Source organism: Macaca thibetana, chromosome 15 (assembly GCF_024542745.1).
Source record: "Macaca thibetana thibetana isolate TM-01 chromosome 15, ASM2454274v1, whole genome shotgun sequence".
Classification (NCBI taxonomy): Eukaryota; Metazoa; Chordata; class Mammalia; order Primates; family Cercopithecidae; genus Macaca; species Macaca thibetana.
Genome location: NC_065592.1, coordinates 47037383 through 47051363, shown reverse-complemented (window position 1 = coordinate 47051363; position 13981 = coordinate 47037383). Strand labels below are relative to the sequence as shown.

The 13981-nt window shown below is 44.9% G+C and overlaps 1 protein-coding gene across 4 annotated transcripts in view; it reads right to left on the bottom strand.

Moving 5' to 3' along the window:
- The window catches only part of DCAF12 (DDB1 and CUL4 associated factor 12), a 37279-nt gene that overhangs the window by 21970 nt on the left and 1328 nt on the right, over positions 1-13981 (bottom strand). For 3 of the 4 annotated variants that reach the window (XM_050760778.1, XM_050760779.1, XM_050760777.1), the window contains exon 2: positions 12915-13169. In XM_050760778.1, the coding sequence (XP_050616735.1) occupies positions 12915-13169 (255 nt within the window). Of the gene's footprint in view, positions 1-12914; positions 13170-13502; positions 13749-13981 lie in introns of those variants that run through there. The other variant, XM_050760776.1, reaches the window with a different exon arrangement.

The following is a 13981-nucleotide window of genomic DNA, read 5'->3' as shown; positions in this document are numbered from 1 at the left end:
GAGGCTGCAGTGAGCGAGGATCGAGCCACTGCACTCCAGCCTAGGCAACAGAGTGAGACTCGGTCTCAACAAAAAACCAAAAACAAACACACACACACACACACACACACACACACACACACACACACACACATACACATATATGAATGAAGTGGACAAGGTGGCAAGTGCCTGTAGTCCCAACTACTTAGCTACTCAGGAGGCTGAGGCATAAGGATCACAAATTGAGCCCAGCCTGGGCAAAACAGCAAGACTCTGTCTCAAACAAACAAATACATATATGTATTTTATGTATATATTTTTATATACATATATTTTTTTTTTACTAGGAAAATGGTTTCATTGAAGTGTCTTTAGAGCTGTGATAGCAAGACATGAAGAACAAGTGCACACACAGACATGGCTATCACAGAACAGACTGTGGGTGAATAAAAAGTTCACAACACTTCTTCCCTTTACCCAGTAACAGAAGGCTCTAGGCCACCTCCTCACAGGCCCACTCTTCAGACTCTCTCTCCTCCTCAGCTGTGGTATCCTGTACTTGGACACGTTCATGTTGCTTGCAGCCTCAGGGAACTCCATCTTGTCCATGCCACTGCCCATGTACTAGTGCAGGAAGGTTTTGTGCCAGAACATGACTATGAACTGTTCCGAGATGCACTTGAACAGCTCCTAGATGGCTGTATTGTTGCCAATGACAGTGGCAGCCATCTTTAGCCCCCAGGGTAGAATGTTACAGACAGCTGTTTTCGCCTTGTGGGGGATTCAATCAACAAAGTAGCTGCTGTCCTTGTTTTGGAGATTAAGCATTTACTTAACCACCTCTTCCATGCACGTATGGTCCCCGAACATAGCAGCTGCTAAGCAACAGCCACAAAGGGGGGTCCCAGGCAGCCATCACATTCTTGGCATCAAACATCCGCTGGATTGGCTCGGGCACCATTGGGGCTCAGTACTGCTGGCTGTCCTGGATGGTCGGCAGGGTGAAGCCAGACATGAATAAGTGCAAGCGGGGAATAGGGCCATATTCATGGCCATTGAGCTCGCCCTGGAAGCTCAGGCAGGTGGTGACCCCACTCACAGTGCAGACAACAGGTGGCTCAGGTGGGTGTGGGCAGTTTTAGGGTTCGGAAGCAGATGTCTTAGAGAGCTTCCTTATCAATGCAAAAGGTCTCATCTGTGTTTTCTGTGAGCTGGTGGACTAAGAGGGTGACACTGTAGGGCTCTAGCAACATGTCCAACACCTTGGGAGGGGGCATTACACTGGATACATAAATATTTAAATTATATATAATATGCACTTTATATATTTAAATATATATTATATATATTTATTAGAGACAGAGAGAAAGAGAGAGGAGTAACTAGAAGAGTGTCAGACAGAGACTGAGTGGGAGCAGGGGGAAGAAGGAGACAAACCACTCCCAAAATGGCAACTACCTGAGAGCAGCAGACTACTGGCCTAACTGGCATCATTACTTATGCATCCCACAAGCATGTGAAACTCAATATGCCAAAAACCAGTCACCTTGCTCCTCAAATTGTTCATTTTCCTAACGCCACCACTATCTACCTTGTCACTCAAGTGTGGATTTTATCCTAGATTACTCCTCTTCCCTCATTTCCATCATCCTAGTCCTGCCAAACCTACCTCCTAAATATTCTTACAGCTGGCTCCTTCCTCTGCTTCCTCACTTATCACTTCTCCTTGGACAACCACAATTAGTCTTTGTGCCTTCAGGCAACACCGCTATCAAATTTAATCTATTATAAGCAGATTCATCTTCCTAAAAATGGAAATCTTCCCATGCCAGTCCCCAACTAAAAAACATCCTATGACTCCCTGTCACCTAAATCTGAGATACTTAGCATGGCATTAAGACTCTCCTCATGGCCAGACTTTGGAAGGCCAAGGAAGAAGGATTACTTTAGCCCAGGAGTTTATGACGAGCTCAGGCAGCACAGTGAGAACTTGTCTCTACAAAAAATCAAAAAATAAGATGGGAGGATTACTTTAAGCCCAGAAGGTCAAGGCTGCAGTGAGCCGTGATGGTGCCACTGCACTCCCACCTGGGTGACAGAGCAAGACCCTGTTTCAAAAAAACAAAACAAAACCAAGAGTCTCCTCAGTCCAGCCCCTACTATCTTCACGTCTTGCCATAGACTTCAAACTCTAGAAATAATTGGTTATAAATATCATACATGAAAAATTCTTCAACGAAATATAATTATTTTGTTCCATGCTCATGCTGTTCACAATGCCAGAAATGCTTCTCCTACTCTTTTCTGTTTTTTTTTCCTTTGAGACCAAGTCTTGCTCTGTCGCCCAGGCTGGAGTACAGTGGCATGATCTTGGCTCACTGTGACCTCTGCCTCCTGGGTTCAAGCAATTCTCCTGCCTCAGTCCTCCAAGCAGCTGGGACTACAGGCGTGCACCACCATGCCCAGCTAATTTTTGTATTTTTACTAAACACGGGGTTTCACCATATTGGCCAGGCTGATCTCGAACTCCTGACCTTGTGATCCACCTGCCTCAGCCTCCCAAAGTGCTGGCATTACAGGCGTGAGCCACCGCACCCAGCCTCTCCTACTCTTTTACCTGGCCAGCGTGTACTTATCTTTCATGATTCAGTTCAGACACGTCCTCGTGGAATATTCTCTAAATGTCCAGGCTGATTAAGTGTCTCTCTTGTAGGGTCCCAAGATATCCCTCTACCCACAACACTTAGACCATATCACACTGATTTAAAATACTACTTATTTGTCTTCCTCATAAAGCTATTAACTCTCTCCCAATTCTAAGCGCAGAGAATTTATCTTATTTGACTCTACAATCTTGCCCCAGCTACTACTTAAGCATTTACAACAGTCACCTTTCAGAAGGCCTGCCCAACTAATGTAGTAGGCCCCCATATCGCTGTGAGGGTGAGGCTCTGTAGCTGTTTATTTGATATAAGCCTAGACCCCTTGATCACAGCACAGTCTAGAGGGAGTTTCAGGAGAATCAGTCCAAAGGCTAGACTGGACTAGGCCATTCAGATTCTTTAGGGAATGTATAACTGGCTGGTGGTACTAGACCAAACTTCCTGGGTGGCCACTTTTTACCAAAGCCAGTCCTCGGAGAAAACTTAAGACATGAAGCATGGGCCAGGCACAGTGGCTCATGCCTGTAATCCCAGCACTTAGGGAGGCTGAGGCAGGCAGATCACTTGAGGTCCGGAGTTCAAGACTAGCCTGGCGAACATACTGAAACCCCATCTCTATTAAAAATACAAAAAAAAATTAGCTGGACGTGTTGGCGGACGCATGTAATCCCAGCTACTCGGGAGGCTGAGACAGAAGAATTGCTTAAACTCAGGAGGCGGAGGTTGCAGGGAGCCGAGATCATACCACTGCACTCCAGCCTGGGAGACAGAGTGAGAGTCCATCTCACAAAAAAAAAAAAAAAAAAAAAAAAAAAAAAAAATTTGCTGGGCATGGTGGTGTGCACCTGTAGTCCCAGCTACTTGGGAGGCTGAGGCAGGAGAATCGCTTGAACCCGGGAGGCAGAGGTTGCAGTGAGCCAAGATAGCGCCACCGCACTCCAGCCTGGCGACAGAGCAAGACTTTGCCTTTAAAAAAAAAACCAAAAACAAAAAACTATATATATATACACACATACATATATATACATATGGCTTGTAATACCAATTTTAGGAACTTACACTGAGGAAATAGTGATGGGTGAACAGTTTGAACTACTGTACATCTTTTTTAATTATAGAGACAGGGTCCCACTATGTTGCCCAGGCTGTAATAAAATCCTCCTGGGCTTAGGCAATCCTCCTGCCTTAGCCTCCCAAAGTGCTGGGATTACAGACATGAGCCATCATACCTTGCCACTACATACCTTTAACAGCGATAAGGTAGTTCACTGCATGAATATACTAACATTAATTGAATGAACTCCCTACTATTGAACACTTATACCATGTCCAAATTTTAGTAATACAAAACATGGCAATGAACATTCTTTTATTGAAATCCAGGGCCGCCTCTTAGTACTGGGGCATAAGGAGGAAAAAAATTAAATAAATAAATCCAGGGTTGGGTGCGGTGGCTCATGCCTGTAATCCTAGCACTTTGGGAGGTGAGCAGATCACCTGAGGTCAGGAGTTCAAGACCAGTCTGGCAAACATGGCAAACCGTCTCTACTAAAAATATAAAAATTAGCCAGGCGTGGTGACAGGTGCCTTCAATTCCAGTTACTTGGGAAGCTGAGGCAGGAGAATCGCTTGAACCCAGGAGGGGGAGGCTGCAGAGATCACGCCACTGAACTCTAGCCTGGGCGACAGAGTGACAGTCCATCTCAAAAATAAATAAATAAATAATACAAATAAATAAATAAATCTGGCTGGGCACAGTGGCTCACACCTGTAATCCCAGGACTTTGGACGGCCAAGGCAGGCAGATCACTTGAGGTCAGGAGTTCAAGACCAGCCTGGCCAACACGGTGAATGAAACCCTGTCTCCAATAAAAATACAAAAATTAGCCAGGCATGGTGGCGTGCGCCTGTAGTCCCAGGTACTTGGGAGGCTGAAGCAGGAGAATCGCCTGAACTCAGGTGGCAGAGGTTGTAGTGAGCCAAGATGGCACCACTACACTTCAGCCTGGGCAACAGGGTAAGACTCTGTCTCAAATAGTAGTAGTAATAATCAATCAATCAATCAATCAATCAATCAATCCGACTAGGCACGGTGGCTCACGCCTGTAATCCCAGCACTTTGAGAGGCTGAGGCGGGTAGATCTCCTGAGGTCAGAAGTTTGAGACCACCCTGGCCAACATGGTGAAACCCCATCTCTACTAAAAATACAAAAATCAGCCGGGCGCAGTGGCGGGTGCCTGTAATCCCAGCTACTAGGGAGGATGAGGCAGAAGAATCGCTTGAACCCAGGAGGCGGAGGTTGCAGTGAGCCGAGATCGTGCCCCTACACTCCAGCCTGGGCAATAGAACAAGACTCCGTCTCAAAAATCAATCATCAATCAATCCACGTGTCTGTGCTATGCCAAGATCTTAGACACTCTGAGCTGTGAATCTAAACTGTTCCTACACAAGATGGGCTACACCACTAGCTAGCTAAGATAAGTAATGGTACTTCATAACAGGTCTTGAATTCTGATGTTTCGCTACAGAATCATGACTTCGTGGAAGGAGGGCCACATTAGGATTTACAATTATTTTGGATTTAAGTGACATAATTTTTATAAGCTTTACATCTGGCAGTAAATTGATTTCTAATCCTTGATTTTTTTTTTTTTTAATGGAGTCTCGTTCTATTGCGCAGGCTGGAGTACAGCCTGGAGTACAGCCATCTCAACTCACTGTAACCTCTGCCTCCTGGGTTCAAGCGATTTTCCTGCCTCAGCCTCCCGAATACCTGGGACTACAGGGGCACGCCACCACTCCCGGCTAATTTTTTGTATTTTTAGTAGAGATGGGGTTTCACCGTGTTAGCCAGGATGGTCTCCTGACCTCGTGATCCACCTGCCTCGGCTGGTCAAAGTGCTGGGATTACAGGTGTGAGCCACCGCGCCTGGCCTCTAATCCTTGATTTTGGAGGTCTCTGTTAAAAATGACCTGAGTCCTAAAAGCCAGTTTTGGCAAGACACCTTGATTTTACCTAGTACCCACCAAAGTCACCACATAAACTCTGACAACATACAACGGTGGTTTAGCTACCTTAAGCATCTATCTAAACAAAAATTTGTTAAAAATAAATTCTTGCTGGGCGCAGTGGCTCATGTCTGTAATCCCAGCACTTTGGGAGGCCGAGGCGGGCAGATCACCTGAGGTTGGGAGTTCAAGACCAGCCTCACCGACATGGAGAAACCCCATCTCCACTAAAAATACAAAATTAGCTGGGCGTGGTGGTGCATGCCTGTAATTCCAGCTACTCGGGAGGCTGAGGCAGGAGAATCGCTTGAACCCGGAGGTGGAGGTTGCGGTGAGCCAAGATCGCTCCATCACACTCCAGCCTGGGCAACAAGAGCGAAACTCTGTCTCAAAAAAACAAACAAACAAAAAAGAAATTATTCTTAGGCTGTTAAATCAGAACCCTATTTTGTATTGCTTTTATATGCTTACAAATCCCATCACCTATTTCCAATCTGAAAAATAAAAAGGGAAATAAAAGGATTGGTCCAATAGTCTGATTTCATAAGAATCTTTATTTCTTCCTATGGAAGATGGAAATTGATTTCTTTTTTTTCGTTTTCTTTCCAAGATGGAGTCTCACTCTGTTGCCCAGGCTGGAGTGCAGTGGCTCAATCTCAGTTCACTGCAACCTCCGCCTCCCGGGTTCAAGCGACTGTCCTGCCTCAGCCTCCCGAGTAGCTGGGACCACAGGCATGCGGCATCATGCCTGGCTAATTTTTGTATTTTTAGTAGAGATGGGGTATCACCATGTGGGTGGTCTCGAACTCCTTGCCTCAAGTGATCCACCTGCCTCAGCCTCCCAAAGTGCTAGGATTACAGGAGTGAGCCACTGTGCCCGGCCTGAAATTGATTTCTATATACTCAAGGATGCTAATAGTTAACGTGTAAGTTATTCAGGAGAAAATCTCTACACAGGAAGCTTTCAGGTTTTTGTTCCCTGGTGACATTTCCAGGTATAAGGCCTTCTACTCAGAATTAACAGGGAGCTTTATCCCTAACTTGCAAACTACTGGAGAGCAGAGATTATAATTACATATCTGGTATATGAAGATATTACAAACTCTCAACAATAGTGTTAAATAATGATAATATGGCCGGGCGTGGTGGGTCACGCATATAATCCCAGCACTTTGGGAGGCAGAGGTGGGGGTCAGGAGTTCGAGACCAGGCCGGCCAACATGGCAAGACCCTGTCTCCACTAAAAATACAAAAATTAGCTGGGCATGGTGGTGCATGCCTGTAATCCCAGCTACTTGAGGTGGCTGAGGCACGAGAATCACTTGAACCTGGGAGGCGGAGGTTGCAGTGAGCCAAGACTGTGCCACTGCACTGCAGCCTGGGCAACAGAGTAAGACCCTGTCTCAGAAAACAAAATAATAATAATAATATCGCTCTTATCTCACACATACTTCCTAAGTGTAACAGCATTAAGACTTGAGGACCGGCCGGGCGCGGTGGCTCAAGCCTGTAATCCCAGCACTTTGGGAGGCCGAGACGGGCGGATCACGAGGTCAGGAGATCGAGACCATCCTGGCTAACACGGTGAAACCCCGTCTCTACTAAAAAAATACAAAAAAAAAAAAACTAGCCGGGCGAGGTGGCGGGCGCCTGTAGTCCCGGCTACTCGGGAGGCTGAGGCAGGAGAATGGCGGGAACCCGGGAGGCGGAGCTTGCAGTGAGCTGAGATCCGGCCACAGCACTCCAGCCTGGGTGACAGAGCGAGACTCCGTCTCAAAAAAAAAAAAAAAAAAAAAAAAAAAAAAAAACGACTTTTCCTTTGGATAAATTCTCAGGTATGAACATTTTAGGTGAAAGGGTATAACATTTTTAGGCTCTTCTTTCAACAGATACTATGTACTTTCGTGTTTTTTTCTTTTTTTGAGACAGGGTCATGTCCTGTCACCTAGGCTAGAGTGCAGTGATGTAATCCCATTTAACTGTAGCCTCGACTTCCCAGACTCAAGCCATCCTCCCACTTGAGCCTCCTGAGTAGCTAGGACCAAAGGCACAAGCCACCATGCCCAGCTAATTCTTAAATTTTTTTGTAGAGATGGGGTCTCACTACATTGCCCAGGCTGGTCTTGAACCTCTGGGCTCAAGTGATCTTCCTGTGTCGGCTTCCCAAAGTGCTGGATTACAGTCATGAGCCACTATGCCCAGCCAATACTGGCCAACATGGTGAAACCCCGTCTCTACTAAAAAACACAAAAAAATTAGCCAGGCGTGGTGGTGGGCGCCTATAATCCCAGCTACTTGGGAGGCTGAAGCAGAAGAATCACCTGAACCTGGGAGGCAGAGGTTGCAGTGAGCTGAGACCGAGCCACTGCACTCCAGCCTGGGCAACAAGAACAAAACTCAGTCTCAGGAAAAAAAAAAAAAAAAAAAAGGGCCAGGTTGATGGCATGTGGTATAGTCCCAGCTACTCAGGATTCTGGGGCAGGAGGATCCCTTGAGCCCAGGAATTTGAAGCTGCAGTGAGCCATGACTGCACCACTGTACTCCACCTTGGGTGCAAAACCCTGTCTTGAAAAAGAACAAAGTGGCCGGGCGTGGTGGCTCACGTTTGTAATCCCAGCACTTTGGGAGGCTGAGGTGGGCATATTACATGAGGTCAGGCGTTTGAGACCAGCCTGGCCAGCATGGTGAAACCCCGTCTCCACTAAAAATACAAAAATTAGCCAGGCATGGTGGCATCTGCCTGTGGTCCCAGCTACTTGGGAGGCTGAGGCACAAGAATCGCTTGAACCTGGAGGCAGAGGTTACAGTGAGCCAAGATCACGCCACTGCACTCCAGCCTAGGCAACACAGTAAGACTCGATTTCAAAACAAAGAAAAAGAAAAAAGAGAGAACAAAGCAACCCTGACATAACGGGTTCGCCTGATACTCTCAGGTACGCCTTGGTATCCTAGTGTAAATAAATAATTTCAGAGAACATCAACATCAGTCAAGGCCACTCTGTAACTGTGATAAAGACAAAAACAAGACCACTCTGTAATCATACCTGAACACAGACCAAAACAAGAACACTGGCCAGGCAAGGTGGCTCACGTCTGTAATCCCAGCACTTTGGGAGGCCGAGGTGGGCGGATCACCTGAGGTCAGGAGTTCGAGACCAGCCTGGCCAACATGGTAAAACCCTGTCTTTACTAAAACTATGAAAATTAGCTGTGCGTGGTGGCATGTGCCTGTAGTCCCAGCCACTCGGGAGGCAGAGGTGAGAGAATCACTTGAACCTGGGAGAAGGAGGCTGCAGTGAGCCAAGATCGTGCCACTGCATTCCAGCCTGAGCAATAGAGCGAGACTCCATCTCAAAAAACAAACAAACAAACAAAAAACCCAAGAACACTGCCTAAACCACAAAAAATCAAATATTCCCTTAACCTTGCTAATATAAATGACAGTTTCATCTTTATCAATTACAGCTTTAATCTCCTTCTAGATAAGATTAAGATACCCAAACATAGAATTTGCCCCTGTTGTGACAGTATCCATCTGGAGCAAAGGGCTATATCCTTAAGCCTTCCCCCAAATCACGTGCAACAAGTCCCAGTGTTGTAACACCTTTCTGGCCCTCTTACTGAGCGGTCCCTTGCTCCTCTATGGAGAAGGTTCTCCCAGGTACAACAAGCAACAACATCTGACTTGTTCTGCAACAAGAACAGTCCCTGATAGTCTTTGGCTGGAGAGTGTTGACAATGGGAAGTAAGAGTTCACGTCCAAAATTAAATACCTCCAACTGTGTAGATCATCACTCTGCTGATCAGCATCCTTCTCCTCAAATCACATCCCACCCCTAACCCCTTCAAGCGTCCTCCTTTCGGCCAGGCACGGTGGCTCATGCCTGTAATTTCAGCACTTTGGGAAACCGAGACAGGTGGATCACAAGGTCAGACGATCAAGACCATCCTGGCCAACAGGGTGAAATCCCATCTTTACTAAAAATACAAAAATTAGCTGGGCATGGTGGCATGTACCTGTAATCCCAGCTACTTGGGAGGCTGAGGTGGGAGAATCGCTTGAACCCAGGAGGCAGAGGTTACAGTGGGCTGAGATCGTGCCACTGCACTACAGCCTGGCAACATAGCGAGACTCCGTCTCAAAAAAACAAAACAAAACAAAAAACAAAAATAAAGTCCTCCTTTCTTGATTTATTTTCTGTATTCTCCTGGTTTTCCTGAGTTCCCTGCTCCCCCGCAGCAGTTCTTCTTGCCCTGTAAATGTACATGTTTTCCAAGGTTCTCTCCTTAGCTTATCTGTCAGTATCAGTGGTTCTTAACCATTTTTGGCTCATAGTACTCTCTTTGAAAATCTAAGGACAAAAACTAAGAACTACTTCCCACACCACCCCCCCAAAATCTTGCCCAGAAAGTACACATATAATCAAAACTTTGCAATTTTAGGGAAAGTTTACACAACTCAAGCCAGGAATGCCTGCTCTCTACCCTCTTTCCCATGGTAATGTAACAATTTCAATAATTCCTTCTACATAAATGACTGCCAAATCACTAACTTCAATCCTTACTCTCTGCCAAACTTCAACTAATTGATGAAAAGGACAAAACCCAAATCCGTTCCTTAATATTCACTCTGCCATCTTTCCAGTTATATAGGTTCAAGACATTAGTATCTTTTTATTTATTTATTTATTTATTTTTATTTTTTAATTTTTTTAGACGGAGTCTCATTCTGTTGCCCAGGCTGGAGTGGAATGGCGCAATCTCAGCTCACTGCAACCTCCACCTCCCGGGTTCAAGCGATTCTCCTGCCTCAGCCTCCCAAGTAGCTGGGATTACAGGCACCCACCATCATGCCCAGCTAATTTATTTGTACTTTTATAGAGACAGGGTTTCACCATGTTGGCCAAGCTGGTCTCGAACTCCTGACCTCCGGTGATCCGCCCGCCTTGGCCTTCCAAAGTGCTGGGATTACAAGTGTGAGCCACCTCACACTACCAAAGAAAATCTTTTTAACACTAGGCCCAAATTCCTACACGGCAACAGTTGGCTGATGTCAAGAATGTCTTTTGTAGTTCTTTGCAGCCCCTACTACTCCTTACTGTCTTGTGCCTAGCAAACTTTTCTTTACTTAGCTTTTCTGTCTGGCTCCGCAGCCTATCTGAGTTTGCATAAGTCTAAACCACGAACATATACCTAACCCACCCCAGCTGCCAGACCCATGTTCTAATTAAGGTTATACCACCTCTAATTAAGTAGTTTTGTAAAAGTATGACTGTATTGTTAACAATGATAAAAACAACAGTTGGCTATCCTTGCTGTTACTGCTGTGCTAGCTGGGGCCAAGAAATTTGGGGATCGAATGACTGCCCCTAGTTTGATTGTTACCCACAGCACAGGGACATTCTACATCAAAACTTTACTATTGAGAATACAACATAATCTCTCCCACCTCTGAAATCTTCACACATTATCCAAATTTAAATAAGTTACAATTATTTAAATAATTTTCCTCTCTTCAAATTGTGGGAAAAGTTGATGGAATCATTTTTACTGCTACTAGTACTTCTAAATAAGTAAGATATTGCTCACTTAAGAGTATTTTCCAGATGCATGCAGATACTTTCGCAGCACCAGATTATTATCACTCCCATTTTGCAGATACAAAAACAAAAGCACAAATAAGGGAATCATTTGCCCAATGTCACAAAGTTCAGAGAAGAGCACTATTCCTAGTTCCCTGCTTTGGTTCTGGAAGCTAAGCAAAAACAAACAAATACTAACTATAAAATGCAAACAACTCTCCTTGCCCCAAACACTAGGTTATGAGGACGCAGGAAGACAGAAAGAGGTAGGAATTAAGAGTAGGTTAAATTATTACTTATTATGCTCGCCTTCAAAATAGTGTCAATAAATTCAAGAAGCAAGAGGCTGTGATTAATTCAGTTTACAATTCAGTAATATCTGCTAGGCTAAACACCATGATGCATGTGCGGTAAATGGAATGAACTCTTCCAAGCAGAAGACTCTTTTTCTACCCCAAGTGACAAGGATGACAGTTCTCAACCATGAGTGGGCAGCTGGAGAGACCAAGAAAAGGAAGTTCTGTGGAGGCTTGTTGCCACCACTTAGTTTTGAAAGGCTTCTGTGTAAGAAAAGCGACTCTCAACAGAAGAGGAAACGAAAGGTTGGCCCCAGCCACCATGGTATTATTTCCTTCCTCAGAACTGTTTAAATTTTTGTCATGTCCTTTATAAACAGACCAACCACCATGGTATTATTTCCTTCCTTAAAACTGTTTAAATTTTTGCCTACGTCCTTTATAAACAGACACTTCTCCTAGTACTTAAGATTTTCTTAATCTAGAGCAAGCTTCTCTCTTTTCATGATCCAAAATGTGTTTCAGTCCAGGGTCAATTTACTCACACATTATGACATTACTTGTCTATTCATACAGGGTGAGGTGAAAATGGAGGGAGGGCTGGGCGTAATCATTTCCCACCCCTAGGCCCTAGGCATTGCCTCTTTTTATTTGCCATTCTGACATGGCATTTATCTGACATGCTATTCGTGGACTCTGTTCCAAACATTTCTGCTCTTTGACTTATTTTATTGTGGCCTATAATTGGGTTGGTTACAAAGCTTACTGAGAAATTTTTCACTTCATTTATAACTGTCTTTCTAGTCACTCTTAAAAAGGCTACTTTCCAAAGAGCAAATGCTTATACCCTGAAATATACTACCAGACACACATTCCCTGCCTTCCTTATAGAAAACAGTTCATGTATTTCTCATATCTCAGTTTATCATACATTTTTAGATTCTATTCACTAAAAAACAGCCAAGTGTGCTATTTTAAATACTTCGACATATGTTCTTAGGCTGTTTTCACTATTATGTATCATGAATGATGCTCTGAGCATCATTATTTCTTAAGTCTTTCCTTTGAGGCCTATGGTTTAAAAACCAGCATAAAAAGATGAGGCAAAAACAAACAAACAAACAACCCTCTAGAAGCAGCACATCCAGAGAGGGCCTAAAGAAATACATCCTTTGAAGACTTACCAGAAAAGAAATGTATGAGTGAAAAAAGGAGCACAAAAAGAGAGGAAGAAGTCATCAACGGGAAAGAATGGAAAAAAGAGTAAGGCTAGTCCCTTCTAAAAGAAACAGATGGGAAAACTAGCAGCGAGAGGTTCTACAGCAAGTGGCACGATATATCCAGGACCTAGGGGAGAGGTCACAGCCCCCCAGACACTTACCGTGTTGCATTTTGTGCCACACACCACTTGCCTATGATTCAACCACTGAGATGCAAACACTTTATTAAGGGTCCCAAGGTGAAACTCTCTCTCCTTCAGGAGACTGGGAAGTTGCTGTGCTGCATAACCATGCAACACTCGAGAGTAGCTGGTTTCATTCTGTAGCCTGACTTCCCGGTTCTTCAAGTAGTATACTAAGGATCTCTTCACAGGAGGAAGTCTTTTCCTTTTGTGAAGCGTGTGATCCCAGCCAAACTGTGGAAACAACATTAGAAATCAGGGCTTTGGCTGCTCTTCTAACGAACGGATCCTGCTGTATTACAGAAGTCACCAACAACTCATAACTCATACTGCAGAATTTACAAACAACAGAAATACAAACACAAGAGAACAAGAATCTCAATCCAGAAAGTCGTTTAACTCTTCCAACATTCAAAAAAGTTGCTCAGAGTCAAACTTACCTATGTGAATTACAAGGGCTAAAAGTCAAGGGAATCAATGAAGAATAGAACAGGCTAAAAGGTTTACTAGACCTTTCAGGAGTGAAAGATTGAAGGAAATGAGAGGTCGAGTGATTCCCATACCAACCTGGGCTGCATCTCTGCCCAGCCCCCTTCTCCCTCTCAGTCTGCACTCCCACTGGAGCAGGTAAGATACAGTCCAAGGAGACAGACCTGAGCGCCAGGTCTTCCAGGGATGCATCATCAATGACCGTTCCTCTGTCATCATGCCCGCGCTCCAGGCAGTTGAAGAATTCGAAAAATCAACCACCAACGGGGTAGTAGGCCCCCGGGAAATCAGAGGCCATATCTATGTCCAAGAAGACCTTCCTTTCCAAAGGGGGCGGTATAGAGATGATACCTGGGAACTGTTGTTTCTTTTGGGGTCCAAACGCCAAAAAGCCCAGTTCAGGGTTGGGTATACATATAGGGAGACTCCTTCTTTCTTCGAGGAGGGACGCAATCATCCCAGCTTCCTAGGGTCCACTGAAGGTAGTGTTCACTCTACCAAAGTTGGTTTCCGATTCCCTTAACTTCGGTTTCCCCTTCCTCCAAAGCCAGGATTCT